The sequence below is a fragment of the Berghia stephanieae genome, chromosome 3 (genome assembly GCF_034508935.2).
Source record: "Berghia stephanieae isolate SIO BIC M18660-M18661 chromosome 3, UCSD_Bste_1.3, whole genome shotgun sequence".
In the NCBI taxonomy this organism is placed as follows: domain Eukaryota; kingdom Metazoa; phylum Mollusca; class Gastropoda; order Nudibranchia; family Aeolidiidae; genus Berghia; species Berghia stephanieae.
In genome coordinates this window covers 11,914,860-11,927,086 of record NC_088362.1, presented here as the reverse complement: position 1 = coordinate 11,927,086, position 12,227 = coordinate 11,914,860, and the positions used below count along the sequence as shown (strand labels likewise).

The window sequence follows — 12,227 nt, the reverse complement described above, 5'->3', positions numbered from 1 at the left end:
GCAGGCACCAATTGTGCAAAGAGTTTCTATTGAGGCCTGTCTTTTAATGTGTCCTAAATATGAAAGCTTCAATTATTTTTTTTTTGAGCTTTTATATAGAACAATATCCACTTAACGTGCTCAAAGCGCTTTACAAGGGGTCCCTGGTCAGCAGCAACATTTAACATGTAGGACGATATTACAATTTTTCGGACAAAGACAACGCTGTTAACGACCAGGTACTCATTTTACACCTGAGTACGGTGAGAGAATGTGAGTAAAGAGTCTTTTCCAAGGACTCAACTATGCGTCGAGCGAGGCTCGAACCCAGGACCTTACGATCCGAAAGCGAGTGTCATACCACTAGACCACATAGCCGCACAATTTCTTGATGGCTGTCACAAGATGGAGATCTTTGAAGTCTATGGCCATTCTCTTATAACTTACAGTGAACCAACAACAAAATCAAAATTCATTGTCATAACTAGATGTAGAATCCAAGAGCCCAACCATGTGATCGATGACTAGGTTGGACGAAAGCATGAATATAGATTGCTCCCATTCAAGTGATCTGATTTATGGTGCTAAGGTTGTCTGAGTCAGAGTCGTATTTATTGGTTACTCAGCGGATAGCGCGTCTTTGTACTATCTCCAGTTTTAATGACAAGTTCGGAAATAGGATTCAATAGTCGTAACGTCACTTCCTTCATAATGACGCATGGTAACTTAGCAACACTGGCTCTAAACTATCGGAACAATGGCGGACGCTCGTATGAAAGATTTCTCCGGCGAGCATAAAAGCGTGGCCAGAGGAAAAAAAACATAAACTTGATCATGTTTTGACTTTTACACATTCTGGTCACAAGAAATATGAAAAGTTCTAGCCAGCTTGAAGAATAAAAAGTAATGATTTTCTTTGTTTAGAACCAAGATGGCAGCCGTTGCGGGGCGGCGTGACATCAGACTACTGAATCCAATTGGAGCCAGAATTTTGTAATACTACTACGCATTTTTCGTTACAGTTGGCAGGACTGGGTATAACCGTAGTCATCGTGTAATAGAGTCAGACAACCGGGTAGTTGATGCCGGAGAGTGTGATAGTAGAGACAACCGGGTAGTTGATGCCGGCGAGTGTGATACTGATGGAGACAACCGGGTAGTTGATGCCGGCGAGTGTGATACTGATGGAGACAACCGGGTAGTTGATGCCGGCGAGTGGTAGTAGTAGTATTGGCAGAGTGTAGAGGCCGTGGGAGTGGATGGATTCGGTCCCGGGGTCGACTTAAGAGTTCCAGACTGTAACTGCGGCGGTGGTGCTCAAGTGGGGAAGATAGATCGAGACAATGAAGTGACAGTTTAGTACTACTGTTAGTGATAGTAGCATGACTTCATGTGTCAGACGTAGAAGTAGGGAGTTGATTTCATGAGCGAAGAGCACACACCACAGTCAAGTCCGGAGACACCATAGTCTACCCGAGTCCTAGCCCATCCACTCCAGGGTAGTGGAGGCGATCAAACAACAAAGGCCAGGATGTATAATGATGAAGTCTTTATTCAGGAACAATGGAACAGATCATTCTTTTGTATCGTATTCTATAGGCGTGTAGCAATGAATGAATGACATAGTGTTGGGTTATTTGATCGCTTTTACTCGATCGACGACCGAGCGCCAAGCCACGAGTCAGTGCTCGATCTCAATGCCGGAAGAGCGAGTTAGTAAAACGATCACTCGATCGTAAAACGATCAGGCGGGTTGTGAGCTTGAGACGATCTTGACACGTGAGACGAGCTTGAGACGATCAGGATTCGAGCGAGCGGAGGGTTAACGAGTGTTTCGAATCATTTCAAATTCAAACGATCACAGTTTGCCATCCGATACCAATCGCCAATGTTTGCACACGGTAGTCTGTGGTTCTTCCACAGCCCTCACTCCTTGTCAGATGTTAGTGTGTCTGGGTGGCAGTGGCAGGGAAATTCGTATAGGTGTATCACGCGTGTGTGACAAGACTTCATTAAACCTACTAAAGTTTGACTATCACACACACACACACACACACATACACACACACACACACACACACACACTAAGGCTATTTCTATGACACACACGCATCCCTCTATCAATGAACACTCCTACAGTAGTGCGGCTATGTGGTCTAGTCATGACGTAACTATAGGTAGTACTCTAGTCGACCATGGGTCTCGTGCATTATAATGGTCTAGTGGTATGACACCCGCTTTGGGATCGGAAAGTCCTGGGTTCAAGCCTCGCGCTCGGTGCATAGTTGAGTCTTTGGACAAGGCTCTTTACTCACATTCTCTCACCGTACTCAGGTGTAAAATGAGTACCTGGCCGTTAACAGCGTTGTCTTTGTCTGAAAAATTGTAATATCGCCTAACAGGCGGCATGTCCCGTCCTTCATATTAAATGTTGCTGTTGACCGGGGACCCCTTTACAAAGCGCTTTGATCACATTTAGTGGATATTGTAAAGCTCAATTTTTTAAAGTAAAACATTAGCTTTGAATATGGAATGTTTCAATTTTAGATGCCTGTGTATTCTTTGTTAGTTCCCATCATCATCATCATCATCATCATCATCATCATCAGGGGCAGCGGTACGGTCTTTGGTTGGCACCCGAAAGGTACCGAGTTCGATCACCCGCCGCTGAGTGGTCTTGAGCAAGTCACCTTGCCCTAACTAAATTTGCGGCGCTGCACTGCGGCTATCGCTTGGGTTATTCCAGTCTTCCCTTAGAATAGACCCGAAAGACGAATCTCCCCTATGGGATGAATAAAGGGAATTATGTTTAATTTATTTATCATCACCATCATATCAGCGGGATCATCATCATCACCACCACCACCACCACCACCCTAATAATAATGGATAAAATAAATATCAACACATTTCAATGTAATAATCAATCTAAAATCAATCAGTGCTCCTAAAAGACCCTTTGATTTCTTTGTCTAATTCGTTCCATACTTTTGGAGTCCCGACAAAGAAAGATTTTCAGCTAACTATAGTTTATATATGGGAATATTAATCAGTCGTTTATATTGGAATCGGAGTTGTCTAGCAGGTGTATTAGTTCAAAGCGCATTTCCAAGGATTTACCATGCTCAATGAACTTCACAATATTTAATTTAATTTATTCCTCCGGCACGCCATATCGACCATACATCCATTTCGTACAGTAGGTACCGATCGCTGTTTGGAGTCTTTTTGTATTAAAGCTCTTTACAATACCCGTCATTGCTTATAAGATAAGAATACATTCACACCTGAGTCAAGTGCCTGACACACGGACTTAACGTCTGGATCACAATTTTTAACAATCACTGTCACTCATCCGGCCATTGACAAGGCTTGATTTTGTGACAAGAGACACCGTACCACTGAGCGACCGAACAAATAATCACCATCTGCGCCATCGTCATCATCATCATCATTATCATCATCCTCATCACAGCCGTAACAGCCAGCAAAACCACAATCATCATCTTCGGGTCCGGTCTATCCGTGTGGGGGGTGGGGGTGGAACCTGCTAAAGTATTTCATTTTTTAAACAGAAACACGAGAATCATCATCATCATCATCGTCATCCATTGTCGTCGGCATCGTTATCATCGTGTCCGGGCAATCCGTGGGTGTCTGGGTGTGGAACCTGCTAAATATTATTATTATCTACCTACCTAATAAAAACACACCATCCTTGTTCATTTATTTTTCAAATAATGAAATGAAAGGCACGACCTTTCCCGCACACACAAGAGGCGATGACGACCAGTGACAAATTATGGGAGGTGGGGGCGGCCGACAACTTTTGGCGCGACATAAATATGAAATGTTAAGGTGACAGCGGGATGATGGTGGTGGGAGGGGGGGGGGGGGGTCTCAACCCTTCACTATCAACAACTGTTTGATGGCGTGTGTGTGTGTGTGTGTGTGTGTGTGTGTATGTGTGTGTGATGCGACGAACGATCATAATCAAGGCTGCCAGACAGCCAGATTTCTTCTTGCCCAAGTAGTCAAATAGACCCCAAATAGCCAAACACCACAAGCATTCTGACTCCCTTGAAAAACTCATTTGTTTTGATTAACAAAACAATCGACTACAGTTGGATAAACTTATCTTTTCATTTTTTTTAAATAAAAGATTTTTTTTAAAATGAATAATAATAGAAAAGCGTTTCTTAGTAACCAATTTTGAACTTGGCCATCTGGCAGCCCCCATCATAACCAGCTGCAGTCAAGCCAGCCACAGACATAAGAGAGGGAGGGGTATGTGAAGTTTCCTGTGGCAAACGAGTTACTCGTGTTTTTTTTTTTTTTTTCAAACGAATCACTGCTCGATGACGTCACTGACTCGAAACCCGCCCGAAACCGACTCGATTTTAGAGGACTCGATCGAAAACCCGCTCGATTTGATCGTTTCAAACTCGACCCAGCACAGAATGAAAAGAATGGCAGAAGAATCTAGGCCTACACAATATTAGCTATAGCAGTTAAAAATAGATTTAGCGCGGACGTCAGGGAAAGCACCTACGTCACTGGTCCAGGTAAAGTGATGCGTAGACTGAAGTGAGTAAACTCGATCGAGTTGTGTGCATCTTCATGATTTAAACAAATTAATGCAAATAACATGGGACATGTATGAAGGAACGAATAAGTCTAAACTAAAGAGTTATGCTACAAAATCAATCATAGTGAATTGCAGAGTTAAAGAGTAAATGTTAAGCTCGTAATTAGTAATCAAAGGCGTTAACGTTATGGCTGTATGAAATATTTAAGTAGCAATTATTAAGTATACAGAAGAACAAAGTAGATTTAGATGACTCAAGGTAGGTGGCTAGAAAGCTATGATTTGCCAGAATTAGTGATATAAATTTGTAAATGATCATAGTTGTTAAAATGAAGTTATAACGATGTGAAGTGATGAAAGAAAGCACACAAAAATATAGTATCAGGCCAGAAGTCACACCCAGCCGAAGATAAAAATAGTACTACATCGAGAGACTACCTGTGTAAGGGCTTAACACACAACACACAGTGTACTATTGGTCATAGTAACACACACTAGTAAAGAAATGTTGATATCAACCACAGAGGCACAGTCTTGCATTACTTGCATACAATTAAATAGTGATGGTAGCGACAAGTAGTAAAGAGTAATAGAGTACAAAATCAAATAACATTAGATAGAAGGGTCATTCTATTACAATCGTACCAAAAATTATGTCAAAAGACAAGTCTTTGGCCACAAAAGAAAACAAATCGTGAGTTGTATTCAATAGTTCAACCAATGGAATCACTTGTTTCCTTGAGCACTACTAACGACAACTCGCTAGGTGGTACAAAAACCTAGAAAATGACGTCAAACTGCCAGTCCTAGAGGGTTCTAGCGTAGCCATCGTTATGTTATAGCCTGATACTGAAATCCAAAAGGACTGGCAGTTTGACGTCATTATTTGGTTTTTGCACCGCCGAGTGAGTTTTCATCAGTAGAGCTCATGGAAACAAGTTATTTCATTGGTTGAACTATTGAATACAACACACGATTTGTTTTCTTTTGTGGCAAAAGACTGGCATTTTGACGTCATTTTTTGGTCAGTATCAGGCCTTAACTTTACGAAGGCCACGGTTCTAGTGTCAGGCTAATAAGTAAACGATATAGATAGTTCGAAGATGACATCACTCCGGCCTTTGTTATTGTTTTTGCCATCCGCGTTTATGAGTACTTCTCACTAAACGACATTAACCTGACTATAAACGATCATGGTGACACAAAGTTTTGTATGTTGATCCGTTATATTTCCGGATGGCAATGTTGTGAACTCCTGAGGCATGTGCATACTATCTATAATGCACCATAATCATATTATTTTGGCAGTATGACATCCTGAATATTGACCCATACATTTTGTCCCTCGAGACAGATTGTAATGAAAAATGCATGCCTGATAGAACTTTATATCATTTTCAACTTTATAAAGACATATAATTTTACGATTTTAATCATTCTAACGTTAGTAATCATAAAGACAACGATTTAGATAGTGTTGTGAGTTCCTTGATGGCATAGTTAATGTGTGTGTGTGTGTGTGTGTGTGTGTGTGTGTGTGTGCTTACCTCCAAATATACATGGTTTGAATTGCAATTCATGAATGAATCGTAGAAATATTTTGCAAAATCAAAATGTGGATGATTTGGTTCATTGCTCTATGTGTTATAAACAACGCGAAAATATGAAATATTAATAACTGGTACCTAATGCTGTACCAAAGAATATCAAAAGAAAACACTCACTCAAAACATGATCTCCCTTGTCCACAATTTTCTTGCTCACTGCAATGAAAATGAAAATAGCAATTACGTCATCATCATCATCATCATCATCATCATCATCATCATCATCATCATCATCATCATCATCATCATCATCATCATCTTCGCATCATCATCATCATCATTACCATCTTCGCATGATCATCATCATGGCATCATCATCAACATCATCACCATCATCGTCATCATCATCACCACCATTATCGCCAGTATCATTGTCGTAATCTTTGTTCACATTCTCGTATTGTTAATATTATCAATGAATACTACTGTATATAATCGTCATCAATAGGAACCATCGTTATCATCAGTGTCATCACCGATATATATGGTTATTACCATTTCATTTCTCTTTCTCTCTCTCTCTCTCTATCTATCTATCTATCTATCTATCTATCTATCTATCTCTCTCTTTCTCTCTCTCTCACTCTCTCTCTCTCTCTCTCTCTCTCTATCTCTCTCTCTCTATCTATCTATCTATCTATCTATCTATCTATCTATCTATCTATCTCTCTCTCTCTCTTTCTCTCTCTCTCTTTCTCTCTCTCTCTCTCTCCCTCTATCTATCTATCTATCTATCTCTCTCTTTCTCTCTCTCTCTCTTTCTCTCTCTCTCTATCTCTCTCTCTATCTCTCTCTTTCTCTCTCTCTCTCTTTCTCTCTCTCTCTCTTTCTTTCTCTCTCTCTCTATTTCTCTCTCTCTATCTATCTATCTATTTGTCTATCTATTTATATATTTATCAATTTATCTATTTATCTTTATCTATCTATCGATCTACCTAACTCCCTCTATCTCTCACTCTCTCACTCAAACACACACACACACAAACACAAATTCATACTCTCTCTCTCACACACACACATACACACACACACACATATATATATATATATATATATATATATATATATCTTCCCCCCCCTCTCTCTCTCTCTCTCTCTCTCTCTCTCTCTCTCTCTCTCTCTCTCTCTCTCTCTCTCTCTCTCTCTCTCTTCCAATACGCACACGCATACATGAGCCAAAGCATATAAATTAATCAAGACAACTAATTCTAAATATCACTTGACAAGTATCAATCTATATTCTCGTATAATATTCATTATATATATATATATATATATATATATATATATATATATATATATATATGCCTATTTGTCTGTCAGTTGGTCTACCTGTGTCTGCTTCCCAGAATGCATTATAAATATTACTCACATGACAGTGGCAGAATAGTACACTGAAAAAATAAAAGATAAAGAAAAACAGTTGATTATAATAATCGAAAAAAAAAGGAACAGTCAGATCTCTTGTATATCATCAACACGCACTATATCCTTTGCGGCTATGTGGTCTAGTGGTGTGACAACTTGCTTTCGGATCGGAAGATCCTGTGATCGAGCCACGCTCGGTGCATAGTTGAGTCCTTGGAAAAGGATATTTACTTACACACATTTTATTTGTCCATGTTTCTAGCCCTTGACAATGAAGAGGGAAATAGATAACATCTATGATAAAGCTAAATTTTAAATCAGCCATCCTGACCGAGTAACTGACCAGAGATTTTTTTGTTACGGGAACGGACGTGCTTTCTGCTCTCTCTATTATGACGAGTCTATCCGGAGTATCAAGTCAACAAGGTCTATTCCACGATATATTAGATATAATGATAATATAATATACGTATATAGCGCCCATTAATCCACTGACAAGTGCTCTGTGGCGCTTTATAATTAGTCAAGACTATATAAACTAGCATTCACACTATCACGCTCACACACATACACCCGTACACCCACATACGTAAACTTCTCCGCTTCCACATACGAAAACTCTGTACATGCACATTACTACCCTAAATTAAAACAAAGGATATTAATTGTCGAGAAACGCTCTTCTAAATAAATCGGTTTTCAATTTCTTTTTAAAAGTTTCTAAATTTTCACTATTCTTAGTATCATAAGAAAGGATCAAGGTTTGGTATTCGTATTGTCAAGAAATGGAACAATTTGAAATCTATAGATCATTTCAAGGTGTTAGTAAACGGGGAATTATATGAAGGGAGATTTATGTGGATAATACTCCCCCTCGAGGCTGTTCCATGCATATGTGACCCCTCGTCTCAAAACGGCATTATGTCGTGATGGACCAGCGGTTAAAAAGTCAAATTATACTTAAACTGGTCAAAAATATGAAAGGTGTGTATTTAGCACAGTAAAATAGAATATTCCTTTTCCTCTATAAAGCATATAAACTCAACTTATGCATGATATTTCTGACTACAAATTCCATTTTAAGCATCTTAATTATCCCGACTTAATACCATTTTGAGACGAGGGGTCACATATAGTGGATTTTTTGTCTTGCAATGTTCTTTCTTTATTTGCCTGGGACTGGTTTATATACACTTTTTCAGCACTGTACACTAAAAGAGATTCAGATGTCAGAGGTAGCGAAAAGGAATAAGATATAGAAAACAAGTTCTTTGTATTAAATATGTACAATGGACAAGACGGGTGATTCCTGTTGCCATCAGCAATCTTGTTTGATGAAATATGTATAGTCCTTCATGGAATGCCTCGACGATTATCTTATGGTGTCGTGGCGGAAGGGCATAATTTTTTTTAATATGTAGTGCAAGCTTATAACGTCCCATTACAACTACGACATTACTTTTAATGACTCATACAAGGACCGAAATCTTTTTAAAATTTAGTTTTGTTTCTTAATTGGAGACAGAAATTGTGTATTACACCTTCGTCTCTTTCGGTCCATCACTCCTTGGAAGTGTGTAACCAATTATCCCGAGGCCTCTCAATAACTAGATTACATATTGAATCATACGGTGGTTTATCTACTTTAGTAGCAGGATGTACTAGTATTGTGATTACGGGGAGTAAGACATCAAAGATGGGTGATTTTTATTAACGACCTGTGTTTATTTAGGCCAGGAAATGAGATGACATCACTCTGAAACCAGAAGATCAGTTGCACAAGGTAGTTTCACAATCCAGTCGTCCGGAGGATTGATTTCACACTTCCAATGAGATTGGAACCAGTATTTTGACATCACTCTTTTGTTCCCTATTATTAAGGAGTTGATCAATTTTGACTTAAGGCATTCTATTTCCTATCGTTCGTGAGCATGGTTAATTAATTACGTACAACTTTGTCAACTGGAATAAATGAATAGTCAATATACAACGATAATGATTTTGTATTTCATCCAATTAAAGATGAGTTTTATTTAACAGGAAATAAAAATAGTTGAACTTTTATATAGCGCAATATCCACTGCACGTGCTCAAAGCGCTTTACAAGGGGTCCCTGGACAACAGCAACGCTTAACATGTAGGACGGGCATGACGCCTGTTTACGGTCATTTTACACCTGAGTACGGTTAGAGAATGTAAGTAAATATCCTTTTCCAAGGACTCAACTATGCACCAAGCAAGGCTCGATCACAGGATCTTCCGATCCGAAAGCAAGTTGTCACACCACTAGACCACATAGCCGCAAAGGATATATTGCGTGTTGATGATATACGTTCAGGTAAAATACTCACGACATCGTCAGTCGGATAGAACGTACCAAAACAGAAAGTTATGTGTAACCTTATGCGTTTGTAGACTAATTGATAGAGAGAACTAGTCATTAAAAAAGGCTGGCTAAAAACAATAACAAAGAGCTGAGTGACGTCAATTTGGTTCCATTGATACAAGAGATCTAACTGTTCCTTATTTTAAAACCACCTCGTTGAGTGAATTTGTTAAAAAATGTGATGACCAATAAATTATAAAGTAGCATTACTTGAATTCAGTTGGATTATACAATTTGCAAATCATAACGAAAAGGATATTTTATGAAAATATTTTTGTGTAAATAGCAATGTCATATCATTTAATTAAAAGATATCGTGTCCAAATAAGAGAAATTAAAACACTTACCACAAAATAGACGCAGAGAATTATAGCAAAAATTCTATTCATCTTGAAGATATGTTGATTTCTGCCTTCTGTATCTAAAGTCAATAATTATTTTTTGTTAAAAACCGTCTTATTTTAAATCAGACACCCAAATAACAAACTGCGAAAGCTATTCAAAGTTTATGAGACACAAGAATGGCGAATGACGAACAACAGAACCAATGTAACTGTCTGGCGTATTTATACCGTACACGGGACCAATCCACGACCATAGAGGCGTTAATTACAACCCTAATAAGTCATGATTGCACATCAATTGTCCTCAATTGAAATGTTTCCCAAAAACAATCCCCATAACGCCACACCCCGCTGTTTTCCTTTGATTGACATTCCGTTGCAGCCTTTCTAAATCCAGAGTTGCAATCTATCCATACGCAATTTAATATTTAACGTAGATTATATGCCTTTTCTGAAATCTTATTCAATATACTCTGCCATTAGAAAGAGAATAATTGTGACCCTTCGCCTCAAAACAATATTAAGTCGGGATGGTTAAGATGTTGAAAATTGAATTTATAGCATAACTATCAGACTTGTGTTGAGTTTGTATGTTTTCTTGATGAGAATGAATACCATATTTTAGGGTGCCGATGCCAAAAATTAATATTTTTGACCAGTTTTAACATTAAATTCACCTTTCAAGCATCTGGTTCGTTCCGACATAATACCGTTTTGAGATGAAGGGTCATAATTATATTTTATCAACATACCCACTCTTACCAATATATAACACCATACGAACTCTAAGAGTTTTGATTGGTCAATAAAAATAAAACAACAAGTTATATTCGTGCATTTTCAAGTCACCAAATACACAAATGCGTAGATTACAATCTACGATATGCGACAGTTTCTTGCAAATAATCACAGGGATTCTTATCTTTGTAAGTCATTTAGTTAAAAGTACGGTTTCAAATTCTAAACACTTCTTAATTTAACCCAAGCCTTCGGGCTGGCAATTGAGTAATTCGACAGAAAGCCTCGAAGACACATTTTAAACAAAATTGCTAAGCCTTCTCGGAGATTGAACAAAATATTCGTAGATCCTTAAATTTAATGCGGCGTTATCTTGTCTTAATGTATGAACTATTCTATGTATTGAATGTACGCAGGTTTTACAAAAGAAAATAATTACAGGGCTGCCAAGGGGCCAGAGGTCTTCGTGACCAATTTCGACTTCAAAAGTGGCAAAATAGAAGCTCACGTGGCCACACTCTACTAATGGCCGTGACCCATTTGAAAAGCTAATCGGGAATAGAAACTCGATTCTTTCTGTAACTAGTTTTGGCCATCTGGCAGCCCTTTTCGGGAATGAGATTAGCGGAAGAGTAGCGTCCCTTGATTAGACGTCACCGGAGGAAAAGTTATTTGTAAACAAACCAACTACAAGCCAAGCGCTCCAAATACAACATTTATTATTCATATTTCTGTACAAAAATGCATATCATAATCAACGTTATGCATTTTTGTACAGAAATATGAATAATAAAATTTGTATTTGGAGCGCTTGGCTTGTAGTTGGTTTGTTTACAAATAACTTCTTCACCGATGACATCCAATCAGGGGACACTACTCTTCCGCTAATCTCATTCCCTAAACATAAATGCACTATTTTTCGAAACATTAATCATTTCCACTTTTTAATTCAGTGCTGGCTGGACACGAAGGCCCGAGACTAATGTGACCATTCCAACTCTAATTTAACTGCCCGATACTTGATAGTACATTTACTTGTCAATCAATTATACAAGCAGCCTCACAATATCCGTCATTGTCTATAGCCAATCATTCGCACCTTTTTCAAATGAGAGAATGTGCGAACTATGTCTGACCCAAAGATACAACACGTAATCAGAGTGCAGCGATCATTGAACAATATTGGTAACTCACTCCGATAATATAAGTATAAAGAT

The 12,227-nt window shown here is 38.5% G+C and overlaps 1 protein-coding gene across 1 annotated transcript in view; it reads right to left on the bottom strand.

The window, feature by feature from the left end:
• LOC144967148 (matrilin-1-like) overlaps window positions 1-10,644 on the bottom strand; it is a 20,871-nt gene extending 10,227 nt beyond the window's left edge. The window contains exons 1-3 of the mRNA XM_078904017.1: window positions 10,276-10,644; window positions 7,547-7,568; window positions 6,292-6,330 (exon numbers count right to left, since the gene is read on the bottom strand). Of these exons, the coding sequence (XP_078760143.1) occupies window positions 6,292-6,330; window positions 7,547-7,568; window positions 10,276-10,317 (103 nt within the window). The 5' untranslated portion in view covers window positions 10,318-10,644. The remainder of the gene's footprint in view (window positions 1-6,291; window positions 6,331-7,546; window positions 7,569-10,275) is intronic.
• Window positions 10,645-12,227: the final 1,583 nt, after the last annotated feature.